Source organism: Lichenostomus cassidix, chromosome 2 (assembly GCF_008360975.1).
Source record: "Lichenostomus cassidix isolate B80296 chromosome 2, HeHo_3.0, whole genome shotgun sequence".
NCBI classification, from domain to species: Eukaryota; Metazoa; Chordata; class Aves; order Passeriformes; family Meliphagidae; genus Lichenostomus; species Lichenostomus cassidix.
Genome location: NC_139482.1, coordinates 128,066,183 through 128,083,030, shown reverse-complemented (window position 1 = coordinate 128,083,030; position 16,848 = coordinate 128,066,183). Strand labels below are relative to the sequence as shown.

Below are 16,848 nucleotides of genomic sequence, written 5' to 3'. Positions count from 1 at the left end.
AGAACTACTTGGAAAATGGTCCTAACTTTGAGTAGATTTCACAACTAATGAAAGTTCAGTAGATAAAACAATGAAAACCCCTTCATTCTTCTCAACTGAACATATTTTCATTCATTAGCCAATTCTAGGAGTTTAGCAATTTCTTACACAATCTCAAACTTTACAGGTGCTCATTTTCTTCTATAAGCTCTAAGATCAAGCAGTAAACTCAACCCTTCTATCTTCTTTCAAGTGTTTTATACAAATACCAATTTTATATAGTAAAGAAGTCCAGAGCCACTCATGGACTTTTCAGCATGTTTTTGTGATACAAGAGTGTGATTTAAATGCACACAATTAATACAAAAGGCCACATGCTATTGTTTTGATACTAAAGTCATGTAAATTACTTCCCTTTTTCAGTTGCCAAGAGGGCATGAATTTTTAAAAGCTTACTCCATTTGAACAATGCTTGCTTGGTGTCCATACCTCATCTCTACCCTGATGCAAATGACCGTGATCAGACAACAAAGTACCACCTTTGTTTCCCACAAGAACAGGGATTTAAAATATTTACTGAAAGTAAGTAATGAGAAAGTTTAAAAGTATTTTAAAATAAATACACTTACTAGCTGTGCAAAACGAACAGTTGCAACTCCCTTTGGGGGTAAGCCTTCATGAGGCAAGAAACACAATCCCCCAGTCTGAAAGAAATAAAAGAATAAAAAAATAGATATTGATACACTTGTCAAAATAACTTTTCTTTTTCTGAACTTCAATAACCATTCTTCTACTTACTAGAATGTTTGGGCTGTTGCAGTCACAAGACTTGCTTACTTGGATGAATGTTTTTTCACATCTTACACACCTACGGATCATAAATATGAAGAATGCACTTAAAATGTAGTTAAGTATGAGATTTAGTACTCAGTGAAAGCTGATTAGATAGCATGCCTGGGAACAGTGTCAGCAACTTCACTCATCTGAAGTGAAATTCAAAAGTCATTACCAATTTGTTTCTACTATCAGTGAAGTAGAAAATAAATCAAATAATTAATTATCAAAATCAGAATTCTGTTCTGCTTCCAATCCAAAGCCTGCTTTTTAGTCACACTAAAGCACGACAAAAAACCCAAGCTGCTTGTCATATAAGGACTTCAGTGAGCACAAAACACTGCGGGTTTGATATGGAGTTGAGGATTTCCCATTCCCTGCCTTCAAAACTTCCACCCCAAACATACAGTCTGTTCCTCAGGAATATTCAATTTAAAAGTAGCATGACACGTTCAAATTTATCATCACAAAAGGCAAAGAACACCCACCTACTTCCTGATGCATCTGAAGCAGAGAACGACTGCTCACTTCCATTACAATGTATGCACAGTGCTTCATTAAGCAAAATGCCATCGATGCTCCTTTCCACTAAGCAGAAAAGAAAAGCAACTGTGATAAAATGGTCCAATGTGAAGTGTCACACAGGTTAAGAAAAGTGTGAAGAAATAAAGCATCCGTGCAGATCTAAAATAAATTCAAAGAGCTTATTTTGAAAAAAATCAAGAGCACAACTTGCAAATAACATCCACTATAAATGCACATTCATGCATGTATGTGTGCATTGTTTACAGCTGTGCACATGCAGTTTACTTTGAATGAGAAATGCAACATTTTATGTCCAGTTTGGCTGCTCCTATGTTATTTATTTCAAATCAAACTTCAAACAAAGGCTCACTGCAAAGCAAAAATTCAAAACATCAAGTTTGCAAATTACTGGGGAAAAAATTTAAATTTCATCTGAAATGATTCATGGACATGTCACAATTTCCAAATTTCAAAACTGCATCTGCCACTGATTAAATCACCTGGCAATAGATTTCAAATCTAATTATTAAAAAAAAAATCCAAACCAAAGATAATTAAAAAATGCAATACTAATATTCTTCCTGCATGTCCAATTATGGAATCAGTTTTGCTCTCAGTATTCTACCATAAAGGCTTATAATGTATTTTGTAACTCTCATAAAATTTAAGGTAGAAGAGTGGCATTCACTGTTTTCCAGATTCCTAGGAAAACTGAAAATTATTGATCTGGAAAACAGTGATTCTCCAATACACTCTGTTGGAAATATAACCAAAGTGAACATTTATAATACTTACCTAAAGATTTGTAGGCATTCCATGTCTTTGAAAATAAGGAAAACTAAAGGTCCCAAGAGCTTTTATGTTTTACACCACTGATGAAAACTGTACTTTGCTCTTAGGTTTATACTATCCAAAATAAGCAAAAATCCCTTTAACACAAACACTAAATTAAACATTATTTTTCTGTCTATTGAAAATCATCTGCAACTACCAGAGAGCATCAAGTAAGAAGCACAGATATAGGGAAGCACAAGTATCGGGAAGCACATCTCAGAAAGTCACAGGTACAGGTGTCTCAGGGAGGCATGACATCCACTGACACTAACGCACAGCCCTGTGCTTGGCTTGCTCAGGCTGTTCTCTTCCACCTACTCATGTAGGTATAACTTCTTTACTGCTTTTTGTACTTCAAAACATTGAATTGTTTTTATAGTCTATATTGACATTGTTATTATTCCAATTTTAATGACTCCATCCATTGCCAAGAAGCTTAAAGGAAGGGATACACCAGTATTCATTTATGGAATGCTTGCACAACAGTTCTTATTGTAATGAGCAATGGTACAGATTTAGCTGTTGTCTTTCAGAAATGACAATTAAGATCAAGAAGAATGTTGAACTTTTACATTAGATATGTAAACACAAGTAAAATTTTCTTTCTCATTTAACAGAAGAGCATGTCTTAGTAAGCTCAAGTATTTAAAATAAGTGCTATCATCTCATAACCGACATATTTTTTTACCTAGAACTTCGTTATTGGGGCATTTACAATTTCCATTCGAAGTCAGGCCTTTGGGGCAAGTAATACAATTCCACCCATCTTGAGTAACTCCGCTCTAAAATAAAATGTAAAACTATTAGAATTTTCAAAAATACAGGCACCACCCAGTATCTGTGAAGAATGCCTTATCCAGCCATTAGTTACTAGAAACTGTGTTCAGATAAAACACTGATAACATTCATGAAGCTTTTAAAGATAAAAAATGGCTAAACAATCCAGAAAAAGTAATTCCTATGCAGACACAGATGAAAAAAATGTAAAGCTCTTCTGAATCTGTTAGCTTACATCCTTCAGTGAAAATTAAAAGCAGAATATTTAAAAAGAGATACAGAGGTCCTACACTGGATAAACACAATAGTTCATAGACAGCTGCATATAAATATACACAAGTAATGGAAATGAAGGAGTTCTAAGTGAAGCAGCTTATATAACTGTTTGCAATTGTGCACCTACCCAGGCAGTTCACATCCAAACTTATTTTATAGTTTAACTGCACTACAGATAAAAAACACTGAGGAAAATGAAGGTAACTGCTCATTCCCAAGTGCTACTGATGCTACTCCCTTCTCCACTATCATCATGTTATCTTTACAAAAGCCTTGGCAGTAGATCAAAGGCAAATGTCACCATTGCAGGAAAGAGACAGAAACAGCAAACAAACACAACACAAAAGGATATGTGCCAAAGTCTTTGTCTAACATAGCAAGGAGATGGAAAGAAGAGGGAAATTACCTACATTGCCCATTAGGCCTTAAACATTTAACTCAGGCAACTAAGCCAGTCTCCGGAGAGTTCTTCTATAGTTATTGAAGGGAAAGAAGTATTCAGAAAGGCTTCACCCTGAAAAGTTGATTTGCTGGAAAAATACATTTCTTTATTTACTATAGTGGGAAAAAGCTGATTAAGCCTGGTGTTTCTGGCTCAATGCTGTGAATATGACACAAAATTATAATTTAATTTGTCAAGGAAGGTAAAAAGAACTGCCCAAACATTAAAGATATTTATAATTAAAGTAACATAGTAAGAGCAGCTCATTTTAAGAGTAAGAAGTAAGAAGATGAAGTGTCAGGGGCCATGAAGATACCCTGCCTAAATATTACAATAACAGGATTTATATAAATGATCAGTTAAGATACCTATGAACTGAAAAGCGTCTTTAACATTCAACAGAGTTGTGGTCTCTGGGAAAGGATGAAGCAGAGAAGAAAAGCAGTGGAAGGAACTAAAACACTTTAAAAATTTTATTTTGTCTGTGGGGTCAAATTTCTAATGAAAAAATGCCTGCAAAATAATAGTAATAGATACTTCTAAACTGAAAAAAATACTACCCATAAGCATGGTCTTTAAAATTTCCAAGCAAAGACTGAGATGCAAAAATATTTTAAATTAATGAAAAATAACTTGCAGTCAGGATAACATTTAAAATTAAAAAAAAAAAACCATGATGATTATGATTACTATTATGTCATTATGGCAAAACATGAAAAGTTCAACACTTACCATATTTTCTGGGCATTTTTCACAAGTAACAGAGAACCCATCATTACTAGAAACCATCCTGTACCCTGGCTCACATACACAGGAACTACCTGAAGAAAACAAAACAAATGCCCTTTTAATCTACATAAAACTGACCCGTTGTGACACAGTACTAAGAACAACTGCTATTGTTCTCAAGAGATCAAGATGGATTATTGGATAATACATAAAATAACACATAAAATACTTGAATGAGGTGTGCATGAAAATTATCTTGCTTTTAAAAAAATGTTGCAGTTTGCACACAGATGTTTTAGGAAATTGTTACAAGGCTGACTGATCTACCAGGCCGGAACAGGGACCCAAAGCCTGTGTTTTTGTGGGGTTTTTTAATTAAACCAAACTTTACCAGTTGGACCGTAATAGATATAATCTCTCAATCTAAATCTTGCCACAGCCTTCTTCTCTAAACACCAGCATGATATGTTTGTACACAGTTTTTATTTTTTAAATATGAATTCAGTCCTAAAACCAAAATGTGTTCCTTTGCAAAGGTTTTTCAAAATACAACTGTTGTATGGAAAGCCATTTTAAACTCAAGGCTTTTAAAATTGTGCATGGAGATCAAGCTTTATATTAAACGGTTTTCAATATAAAAGAGAGAACAGAACATCCTTAATATTTTGTATGAAATTAAACACTACTTCCATGGCACATCAGAGCACCCATCTGCTAGTGCTCAACAACTTTCTTTTTCAGGTACTTTTCCAGTCTCACTATCATGAACTTCTCTCCATATTTTTAAACACATTCTACAAACCAAAACTGATTATATGCACCAATAAGTAAGCACTTCATTATTTAAGCTTATTGAACTGTGCAGGTAAAAATAACGTAAAATTCTGTGAAAGTTTTATAAACTTAAAGTACATTCTAGTGAGACCAGCTGTACAGGCACATTTGTCAAAGTGATCAACCATTTATACTTAATTCTAAAGAAGAAAAAGCCCAAGTGGATTACATCAATGAAAAGGTCTGAGTTGTGACATTCACAGTGTCACAAGATTTTTAGGCATGTCACTTGATAGCAGAATCCACAGTGAGGAGCTTGCCAAGGAGTGTATTGGCAATCACAAGTGGAATTCAGTCAAGATGCAAACAGCACTGAGTGGCACCTACCTAGACTGCTCCAGTCAGATGCTGCAGGGAAAAAATAAACCCTTCACCTCCCCTTGGAATTTCTCTCTCCTTGAAGCCCTTGATTTAGAGAAAGCTTCAGCCTAAAAGGGAGTTATGGATCTAGACACCCATGTTATCAGGACATCTGAAAACAAATATAGTGTAATTTTCTTGTGTAAGTGAACTATGGGATCACTCTTTAGGGTATTATAGTGGCACTGGAAAAGGTGGCCAGCTTTGATACAGCAGTTGTGAATTCAGCCATCCACATCCCTGCTGCTGACTGAGGTACCAGTTCTGAAAAGAGATGCTGTTGGGTTTTAGTCTCAAATTTGTGTCTGTACACACAACAGGGAACTGCCACTCTTGTTGGACTGTGTATTTATAAAAGACGGACTCTTTAGTACCGTCTTATGACCTAAAGAAAGTGACCAACTATCTGTATTTGCCATTTAGTACTGTCAGGGCGTGTTGTATCTGCTCCAGGTTCCTGCGTGGGACTCGGACTAGCATGGGCACAGCCTGACGATTTCAGACATTCACTATCTCTGACATTCCAGTTTTGACAAGGAGTTTCAAGTTACAGAAGTGTTCGAGAACATAAATTCAGGGTCCTGTGGAAAGTTACAGATGAAAATGCAAAGATCTATAATGCTTGAGGAAAGAAAGGTTATTATAGAAGGTGTACAGTCATTTCACTAAGCTGTATATCAGCTGTATCACAGCTGTGCTGGGTCCTCTTAGGTCTTTGTGAGATCCTGGCCCTCTCGCGGCTTTCCCAGACCCAACCCCGAGGCTGCCGTTTTACCGCCACAGCCCGAGCCCCGCCCGTGCCTCTCCCGCTGCCGGGGCGGATCCAGCGCGGAGCCGCCCGCGCCCCGCCCGCCCCGGGCCCGGCAGCGCCGCCTCCCCCCTCACCGCCGGCGCTCTGCCGCTGGTGGGCTCCGCAGGGCGCGCAGGCCAGGCGGGAGCTGTCGAAGTAGCGGTGGGCGCCGCAGTCGGCGGGGCGCTGGAGCGGCACGGAGAAGGCGCGGGCGGCAGGCAGCGCTGCCCACAGCGCCACGAGCAGCGCGGCACCAGCGGCTCTGCCGCTCCGCGTCGCCATGGCCACCGCGCCCCGGCGGCGCGCGCCGATTGGCCGGAGCCTCGCGCGCGGTACGGCGAGCGCAGCGGGCCTGGCGCCGCAGCACGCGGAGCGTCCGCCGGGCGGGCGGGGAGCGCGGAGCGCGGGCACCAAGCGGCTGTGAGCGTTTAACGGGCTGCAGACAAACCCCTCCTGTTCCTCTGGGGCGGGATGAGGAGCAAGAGACCAGAGGACACCGGGGCCCGGTCTGCACTTCCCGCCACCTCGTCTCTAGAACTGGTGCACGGAATATCGCACAAATGTAACACGTGTTTGTAATTTCTCCCCAGAGAGGGAAGCGGTGAAAACACAAATGTAATAACAGGGTGAAAACACAAATGCCCAGAGCAATGGCTGTACAGCCAAAGTTACTCCCCTTTACCTTCTACGCCTTTGTCAGCACAATCTTGTTCACGTTTTACAGAATCACAGAATGGGTCAGATTGGAAAAGACCACAGTGGGTCATCTGGTCCAACCTCCCTGCCCAAGCAAGGTCATCCCAGAGCACACGGCACAGGACTGTGACCAGAGAGTTCTTGAATATACCCAGTGCGGGAGACTTCACAATCCCTCTGGGCAGCCTGGGTTCCAATACACCCGCACAGTAAAGTTCTTCATGCTCGGATGGAGCTTTCTGTGCATGGTTCTGCCCGTTGCTTCATGTCCCATGCCCTCAAATGTTACCAAAACTTTGCAGGACACTGTGTCCCGGATTTTAATAATTCCTCTTTGTCCCTCTCCTGCGTGCTAATTGCCTATTATGATTTTCGACATGCTTTATTTCTCGCTGGATTTATTTTGCTGGCTCAACAACTGTTTAGAGTTTTATCTTCAAGACGAATTATCTGCCCCAAGCTCAAGTTTATGTCAATTTGACAATGTAAACATGTAACTTTTTACCAGCGGTGTGTTTGATTCGTGGAAACCTCCACCTTGTACCCTGCCCAGAATAAATAATGCCTCCTAGCTAAACAAGACTGTGTCTGTGTTGAGAGAGCTCCTAAAGTCGGCAACATTGCTAGGTCAATCCACAATAAATGGTACATTTTTTTTTCTATGTAAAATGGAGCAGACAAGTACTGAATATGCATAGAAAGACGGGATAACATGTAAAGACAGGGAAAGGCAGGTAGGATAAACATTAGGATAAAGTACCTCTCTTGCACAACCGAAGTACTCTGCCTCTGCCCTTCCGTTTACCCAACCTTGAACCTTTCCTTCTCCTCTTCCATCCCTCCATCCCTGCCTGCCTTTCCTCTCAAACCCCGAACCTGAGCCAGCCCCGAGCTGGGTCAGCAATCGTGTCTGTAGCAGTGTCTGAAATCGTGTCTGAAAAGCAGCGGCGAGCGATGCCTGAGGCTCGGCCCGCGCCGGCACAACGAGCTGCCTGCGGACAGCGCACAGCACGGCAGGGCAGCGGCTCTGCATACAGATGTATCATCACACAGGTCTGCCACGATACAAACCTACAATCATACAGATTCATTATTCTACAGCTCCAGCGGATCGACTCACACAGGCACCGCACACCCACCCCGCACGGACAGCGCATGCGCACGGCCTGCGGCGCGGCTCCCGCCCGCGTGCCGATCTGCGCACGCGCGGCTGCAGGGGGCGGGGCCACAGGGCAGCGGCGCTTTTCGCCCCGCCCGCAGGGTGCGCGCGCAGCCCCGCGCTCGGGGGCCGGAAGCGCTCGCGCAGCGCAGCTTCCCCTCAGCGTTGGGGGGCAGCGGAGGCGGCGCCATCTTGGCGGAGCCGTACCGGAGCTGCGGGGCCCGGCCGAGCGGCGTGTCCGGTGGGTGCGTGGATGGATGGCGTGAGGGACAGAGCACGTCTCCCCGGGGTGCGGCGTGTGGCCGAGGGCGGCGCGGAGTTTGCGCCGGGAACCGGTTATCGGCTGCCCGACCCTCGCGGAACCGCTGCGCGGCTGCTCCGCGACCCCCGGCCTCCTCGTGTCCCTGGGCTTCCCACCCCCTTCCCCGCTCCCGGTGCCTCCCTCAGCCCTGTGCGGTGTCAAGAGGCAGACGGGCTTCTCCGTGGGGCCGGAGCAATGGCGGCTCTGGCGGGCCGAAGCGCGTGTGGCGCGGGGCGGCCTCTCCTCGCCCCGTCCCCCTGGCCCGTTCCCTGCCCTGCCGCCCGCGGCGGGACCCTCCAGCAGCGCTGCTGCCGCCGGGGCGACTTGCTCCGAAGCGGTTCCGTGTCACATTGGACCGCGTAGCGGGCCCAGCTGCAGAGCTCATTGACGTCTTCCTCTAGCATTGTGAAAACTGCTGTTAGCAGCAGCCCGCTCCCACTATTAAGCCTTATTTTGACGAACAGAATAAGAAACCTTCCCTGATCCACTGGTTATTCTACACTGGTCCAGTTTTATAGTCTGGATGTTTCTGTGGATGTTCTTTCTAGCTTGCATACAGTCTGTATAATCTTTCAATGTTATGATAAAAACACTAGTGTAGGGCAGGCTTAGTTTCTTACAGTATTTACTAATTGTGGTTTATTTTAATGGCTTTAATGATATTTGGAATTTTCCGAGGCTGTGGAAGAATTGGTATTGTACTGTTTTCTAGCCAATTTTGCTCATATATAAAATTTCATAAACCTGTGTACACCTCTGTGTTTTTAAATTGGTGGCATGAAGTTGTCAATCTGTTTATTCTCCAAATCCTTTCTGTCTGAAGTTCTTGTTCAGTTAATGAGTAGCTCTTACTTTTCATGACAAGTCAGCTCTTTTTGGTCATGCACTTTAGGTTGTTGGATGGCTTGTCTATGCTTTCTACCTATGCTTGATTGTTTACTATACAGTCAGAAAGAGCTTATTATTTGAACTTGCATTTCTGTTTGTGGACTTCTTAGAGATCACATTGTGATCTGGAATCACTGTGTCTGGTTTTCACCACTGAAGGCTGTGTATTGTATCCCTGGTGCATCGTGGAGAACTTGCTGTTTGTCACTGAAGAGTTACGGAGGAGAGCTGTTGTGAATGATGTTTAAAAATTGGGATAAGAAAGTGGAGTTGTGAAATCCAGAAGTACTACAGATTAAATACAACGCAAAGTAGCAGGGCAGCGGATTTGCTTTTTCAAGACATGAAGGTGCTGTATGAAAATTCTGCCTTTGAATTCTCCATGCCTTTTGGCACTGCTGTTCCATCTGTTGAGAAGACACGTTGTAAAGTGTTCTGGGTCTGGCTGGGATGGAGTTAACGTTCTTCACAGCAGCCCATACAGTTCAGTGTTTTGGATTTGTGGCTAAAGGAATGTTGACAACACATCGGTGTTTTGGCTGTGGCTGGACAGCACTTGCGCAGTGTCAAGGCTTTATCTATTTTCCCTGCTCTGTTCCTCCAGTGAGTGTGCTCAGAGTAGGTGAGAAGCTGAGAGGGAATGTGGCTGGGACAGCTGACCCAAACTCACCAAAGGGATATTCCATGCTTTGTAACGTCATGCTCGGCAACAAAAACTGAGGTAGAGGAAGAAGTATTTTGTTTGATGGTTTTGGATTCTTTGGGGGAATTTTTTCTTGGCTCCCAAGAAGTTGTTATTTGGAGGAAGGCTGGACATCAGTCAGCCTGTGGGAGGTGATGAATGATTTCCTTTGTTTTGCATTTTTCTCTCCACTGATGAAACTGTCTTTATCTTGATCCACAAGTTTTCTTGACTTTTTGTTCTTTCCCATCCCACTGATGGGGACGAGGAGTGAACAATTGGCTGTGTGGGTGCTTGGCTGCTGGCTGGAGTCGACTCCCCACAGAAGTACAGAGAACAGATGGTCTTTAGTGAAGTTTCTAAATAGGCAGTTGTTTTTGGTTTGTTGTGCTTACAGAGTACTGGTGCAGAAGTGACATGGAATCCATTAGTTGCAGAATTTGGGTTTTGCTCTTGTTTTGCGAAGTTAGGGGTGGCAGGTATGGTTATTGATAGATAACTTGTCATCAGGATCTGGTGCTTTGTAGGGCAAGGTTTATAGGAGGGATGTTCTCAAATGCTTTGAATGTTGGGCTGTAGCGTTTGGTTTAAAGGGATGCAGTAATTTGGTACAGAGGCTTGTTTTTGTTCTGAGATTATTGTGCTGTTTATAGTGTGATGTTAGAAAATGTTGAAAATCAGGGTATGTTTACATCAGTGTATTAAAACTTTTCTTGTTCTTATGTTTGAAAGGCAGTACAGTAAGGATATAGGGAAAATACTGATGTTGGCTTTGTAAATTCAGGTACTTTCTGAAGCTTCTCCTTGTTGGATATTTTTGCTCTTTCATTTGATAGTCTTCACTGAGTACATTAAGTGCAGTGCTGGACTGGTGAGTAGCATACTCTTGTGAACTTTGAAACCAGGTGGATTTCAGAAGAATGGATACATCCTGCAATCCTGAGATGGACTTAAGCATCTTCCAAGAACTCAGTTGAGAATTGTTCCCTCGATACACTGTCAGTCTGTTTCATTGCAACAGTTCTGTGTGGCACAATTGATGACCAAGTAATCTCATCGTATATTCATCGTTTCCAGAAATGACCTTAAATTTTGAATTTCTTTTGCTTCTGAAATGGAAACACAAAGATGCGGTGCATGGCATCTTGGATCGTGGAAGAAGTTCTTCACATGGGTTCATAACATGCTTGGCTTTAGTATTAGCCACTGCTATGGATGAGCTGCAGCAGTGTAGCACAGTGTGTAAAGCAAAGTACAGGTATCAGCCATTAATTATGTTTCGTTTTCTTTCCACAGTTAAGTTGATTTTACAGAATTTATCAGGTCTCCAAAGCAGAAACAGGTAAGCTGCCAAAGCTTAACACTTCTCACTGAGTATTGTGACAAGATCATATACAGCCTTTTTCCTCACAGACTAGTGGCTGGCAACTAGGATATGCTTTCCTGAGTGCTTGTGGCCGCTGCAGTTAATACTCTGACTACATCAAAGAGACAACATTTTGAATGCTGAGAAAACATACATTATTGAACAGAACTGATCACTTGGTAGAGCAACTTGTCAAAGCAGTAAAGTCATCACTGTTTGTGTATTACTTCATTTTCCAGTGACGTAGTTATTTTTTCCTTTCTCCTTTTATCAACTAGTGTCTTGTTCAAAAGTAAACCGGATTTTTTTTGTTCCTTAGGCTTGGGCAGAGATCTCTGGCATATAGTAACTATGCTGTGAAAGACTTGAGGTGTTCTTTAGGTATTGTGGATGGTGAGGAGTGACTTAGATGGATTTTGTTGTCCTTAGGGTAGGGAATATTGATAGATTTGTGCACGTGTTCTGGTGGAGTAGCTAATTGTTCAGACCAATCAACATTCAGTGAATTGTTTTAATCTTGCTTTTGTGAACTTGTGGGCTTTTTGATACCTTCTCTCTTGATTGAGACAAGGGCATTCCTTAAAAAGGCTCCAGCTTCTTTAGTGATAAGATACTGTAATAGCTGAGTACTAAAGACGTGCTATCATGTGTACCTTTTTGTCTGCAGGTGATTTTTGCTGTGGGTTGAGCTCAGCATGGCTGTAGTCATCCGTTTACAGGGGCTTCCTGTTGTTGCGGGTCCTCCAGATATTCGTCGTTTCTTCTTGGGATTGAATATTCCTGATGGAGGTGTGCATATTATTGGAGGCGAGATTGGGGAGGCTTTTATTATATTTGCAACAGATGAAGATGCACGGCGTGCGATGAGCTGTTCGGGAGGGTTTATCAAGGACTCGCGCATAGAGCTCTTTCTCAGCAGCAAGGCAGAGATGCAGAGTACCATAGAAATGAGTCGGAAACGATTTGACCGTGGGGGACGAGAAACTATGTCTGGCTCTAGAAGAACAGGTACTAATGGTTCTGGTACATCAAGTGTTGGAGACATACCACATTTAGTTACAGTTTCTCCAAAAGGAATAAGAAAACCTAGTTATGGGCCACCAAATCGCCTGGAGGCTGGTTTCCACACCAACGGCACAAGACATGGTGATATGGGTATGCCCAAGTCAAACTACCAGTTAAGAAAGGATTCTCACCCATTTAACCCAGATGATCGTTACTTATTTCTCCGTGGTATACCTTACTCTGCAACAGAAGTTGAAGTACGCGCTTTCCTTTCGGGGATACGTGTGGATGAAGTGATTCTGATAAAGCACCGCAACGGTTTAAACAATGGTGATTGCTTAGTAAAATGTGCTACACCTGGTGATGCCTTAGAAGGACTTAAACGTCATAGACAGTACATGGGTCAGAGGTTTATAGAAATTAGTCCAACTACAGAGGAACGGTGGATTGAATGTGGTGGGAGGATAGACATGCCAGATGAAATGGATCACTTTTTCTGTGAAGACCATTCTCCAAAAAGTTCAGGCTACATGCATTCAAGGAAGCATTCTCGTTCAAGATCACCAAGGAGACAAAGAACACATTCTCGTTCATCTCCCAGCCAGGAATATTACATACACTTAAGAAATCTATCTTTTAATGTGGAGAAGAGAGATTTGAGAGATTTTTTTCCTGATCTGGATATACACAGCAAACAGATCAAGATTATAACAGATAAGCATCAGAAAAGGACTAGAGATGCCTTTGTAGTGTTAAGGAGTGAGAGAGAATATCAGGCTGCTTTGGAATGTCATAGAAAGGTTCTTCTTAATCGTCCTGTTTACATTTTTCCAATTTCAAGAAAGTCAATGTTGAAAATAATTGACTCTTGTGAGAGGAAAAGATCACCGGACAGAGATCATCTTGGACAGGCCATATCAGAAAAAAGTTACCGGGAAGGTCATTCCAGCCCTAAGACGTGTGTTTATGTAAGGAATTTTCCATTTGATGTGTCAAAAATTGAAGTGCAAAAGTTCTTTGCAAGGTTTGATATTGATGAAGATGATATTTACTTGCTCTATGATGAAAAAGGAGTTGGACTGGGAGAAGCACTAGTGAAGTTCAAATCTGAAGAACAAGCCATGAAAGCAGAAAATTTAAATCGTCAGACATTTTTGGGAACAGAAGTATTAATAAGACTTATATCTCAAGACCAGATGCAGAAGTTTGGTGTACCTGCACCACTATCTGCACCAAATGAAATGCACGGCCATTCACATCCATATGACAGAGGTGACATCTCCCGTCCAGTTGGTTCACCATCTGGGCCACCACAAGGGCCACCCATGCATTCATTTGGTCCCCCTGGGAACTTTAGGCATCATTCTGAATTTAGACATCCCCCTGAGGACTTCATGTGCCCTTCTAAGGATTTTAGGGGTCCGCCACCCCTCATGGATTTTGGTGGTGACAGTGAACCTTTTGGCAGAATGGAGTTTGGGAATAATAAAATGGGAAATTTTCCTGAAGGAAGATTTATGCCAGATCCAAATTTCCGTGGTGGTTCTGAACGTGTTGTTCCTATCCTATTGAAAAATTTACCTTTTAAAGCCACTCCTAATGAAATTCTGGATTTTTTTTATGGCTACAGAGTGATACCGGAGTCAGTTTCTGTGCAGTATAATGAACAAGGATTACCTTCTGGTGATGCCATTGTTGCTATGACAAACTATGAGGAAGCTATGGCTGCTATTAATGAACTGAATGATAGGCCCATTGGTCCACGGAAAGTTAAGCTGAGCTTGCTGTAAAGGAGGAAAAGATGCTCTAATAACACATTCTAGGTTTGACAGTATTGACAGTTACCTTAACTTTTAATTACTGGAAGATGCAAAAGAAACAGTTGCCATGAATGGTTGTAAATAATACCCAGTTCAGTTGTTTAGCTCTTGGTTGAAATATCTGTAGGATACTGATTGTCATACATCAAGGTTTAAAGGGATGGAGTTGTAATGCTTTGGTGTTTTGTTTGTTTTTTTTTTTTTAAATTTGGTTTAATTCCAGTCTTATGTCTTTGCATCAAATAAAAACATAAGTGCTGGTTGACTGACCACACAAGCGGTTCAAATAGAAGATTTTCAGTGCTATCTGCATTAGTAAATAACACTTCTTACTGAGATTAGCTTAATGAAACTTTAAAAATTACCAGGTTTTTTTTTTGTTGTTTTTGTGTAAACACTTCAGGTTTTATTCGGTTTCATGTGTTTGCAGGCATTCCTGTTAAAGAGCCTCCTGTTCTCATTAGCTGGCTTTGCAACTTTTTTAAAATAAAAAAGAAATTGCCATTTAAATGTGTGTCTTATATTTAAAACTTGTATAGTTAACGACCTCAACTATTATGGTCAGCATATCTGGGTCTTGGTGAGAACGATGCTGGCTGCTTCCTCCAGAAAGAGTGAACTGGTAGTTTGTCAACACAGCAAAGAATGGGTAGTTTACAGAGATTGCAGAGGCTGTATTCATCAGTTAAGACAGGCTTTTTTCTCACTCACTCTAGTACCTTGAGGCAGAAAATGTTGGAATTAGATCAAGAATTCTGACTTCAGTGCTCTTTGTTTTATCCTCACATGCTGCATTACATGAATACTAACTTGATAATGATGTCTGGATGCATTCCATGTCAATCTCTGATTAGTTTTAACAAACATCTGTCACTGGCAACAAGCTGACAACCAGCTATGTTATTTTCTTACATAATAAAATAAATGCTTATGTCAGCATTTAGAACGTGTTGTTTTCATTGGTTTGGTACCAGCATATTTAAATTTTAGGAAGAAATAAAAGGTAGCTTGGAAAAGCTGCATCTTCTAAATTCATGTTTAGTAGGACGCTTTGGTTGTGTGGGTAAAGACTTTCGTTAACATTGCAACTGTGCAAGATAGTATCTGTAGTACTAAAGAATTAAGTCTCAGTCCCCTCAAACTGAGACAACAAAGTTGCAACTTGGCAGTGAAAACTTTTAACCTTTGCTTGGGCAATACCAAAAAAATAACTTCATGAAGTAGGGAGATCTCTGTTGCAGTCCTCCCCTTTAAAGCAGTTTTGCCTAGAATGGGCTCCTCAAGACCTTGCACATTGCATCTTTAATGGCTTTAAGGACAGAGCTGTCTGGGCAGACTTTCCAGTGAAGATCATCCCCCCCACCAAACTGGTCAAACCTTAATTGCTTTGTGTGAAGTCATTATCGTCATTGCAAAACTTCCATGCAAACTGTTTGATACAAGCAAACAAAATCAAGGGAGTTTTTGTTCTGTAATTTTTAAAAGGTTAGTGTAGCGTTTCTGATGTCTGGTAGGAATTAACTTCAGAATCATACAATTTTGAATTCTTTGAACTTAAAAGGAATTAAACCCCAAGAATTTGGTGCTTTATTTAATAGCTACTATAACAGAGATCAAGGAGCCAAGCCAGAAGATGTTGCTGGGAAAATAAAGACATGAGAATCCTCAAAATAAACTTCCCTGACCTTATTATCATGCTGAAAACTTAATTGTGACTATTTTTGTTAGCCAGTATTGCTCGTATCTTTACTACTAAGCTGTGTTGTAAATGTGAATATGACTAACTTCTCAATCAGTTTTAGATGATTTCTTGGTTTTAAAGTTCTTCTGGCTACTACACAATAGATTTCAAACTTGGAGGCTGGAAAGGTAGGGGAATTTAATAGGTTGTTTTGCCAGTAAAGTGTGAGACTGTATTTTAGAAAATAAGTCTATCTGTTTTCAGAAGAAGTTAAGAGTAATGGCCAATAAGATACCATTAGTTTTTGGGATGGTAAACTCCCCCCCGCCTTAGTGAAGATATAAAAAGTTATCATAAAATTTGTAATAACAGAAGTCATAATTAAGGCATTTCAAAATGTTTATTTGTCCTGTAGCTGACTTGTATTTAATTTAAAGCCAGATAGAGTATATAACTGTGTTAATCTGATATGTTTTCAAGGTCTCTAAAGAGGAGAGCTGTACCTCAAAATATGTACAGATGCACTGAACCACAGGAAACATGGGAAGGGATGCCAGTATATCAGTTAAATAATAAAGCTAATAGGACAGTTGATTCTTAGTTTATACCTGTTATCTGGTTGGTGTTTTGGGTCTGTGTGTATGTCTGTCCCCTCCTGCCTCTCCATACAGGGCATAATATTCTGATTCTGCCTGAATAGATGGTACTGGTGCATAGTGTGGTGACAGCATTTCCTGATAATAGGGTTTTGTAACATCAGATGTTTAGTGGTTTGGATGCACTGTATTCCTAGTACAAAGGACAAATCAGAGACTGTCTATAATTACATGCTTGAAATACTGTTCTTTTTAAGTATGATCCATATAGTAA

General features: G+C 41.3%; 2 protein-coding genes across 9 annotated transcripts in view; one reads left to right on the top strand and one right to left on the bottom strand.

Annotated features, from left to right (window-relative positions):
• TMEM67 (transmembrane protein 67) overlaps nt 1-8,275 on the bottom strand; it is a 34,384-nt gene extending 26,109 nt beyond the window's left edge. For 3 of the 6 annotated variants that reach the window (XM_085053202.1, XM_085053200.1, XM_085053206.1), the window contains exons 1-6: nt 6,476-6,668; nt 4,400-4,488; nt 2,861-2,954; nt 1,302-1,401; nt 778-847; nt 609-683 (exon numbers count right to left, since the gene is read on the bottom strand). In XM_085053202.1, the coding sequence (XP_084909328.1) occupies nt 609-683; nt 778-847; nt 1,302-1,401; nt 2,861-2,954; nt 4,400-4,488; nt 6,476-6,662 (615 nt within the window). In that variant the 5' untranslated portion in view covers nt 6,663-6,668. Of the gene's footprint in view, nt 1-608; nt 684-777; nt 848-1,301; nt 1,402-2,860; nt 2,955-4,399; nt 4,489-5,557; nt 6,186-6,475; nt 6,669-7,836; nt 7,985-8,147 lie in introns of those variants that run through there. The other 3 variants (XM_085053204.1, XM_085053203.1, XM_085053205.1) reach the window with 3 other exon arrangements.
• A 62-nt stretch (nt 8,276-8,337) lies between these two features.
• RBM12B (RNA binding motif protein 12B) lies at nt 8,338-14,807 on the top strand. 3 transcript variants are annotated; one of them, XM_085053207.1, is made up of 3 exons: nt 8,338-8,476; nt 11,403-11,448; nt 12,140-14,807. In XM_085053207.1, the coding sequence occupies exon 3, from the start codon at nt 12,168-12,170 to the stop codon at nt 14,265-14,267; it is 2,100 nt and encodes a 699-aa protein (XP_084909333.1). In that variant the 5' UTR covers nt 8,338-8,476; nt 11,403-11,448; nt 12,140-12,167; the 3' UTR covers nt 14,268-14,807. The 3 variants fall into 3 exon arrangements, with proteins under 3 accessions (XP_084909333.1, XP_084909335.1, XP_084909334.1); XM_085053208.1 differs by having other exon boundaries at nt 8,387-8,480; XM_085053209.1 differs by lacking the exon at nt 11,403-11,448 and having other exon boundaries at nt 8,349-8,476.
• Nucleotides 14,808-16,848: the final 2,041 nt, after the last annotated feature.

Coding starts and splice junctions, on each gene's coding strand:
- RBM12B (XM_085053207.1), top strand. CDS start 12,168: ATGGCTGTAGTCATCCGTTTACAGGGGCTTCCTGTTGTTGCGGGTCCT.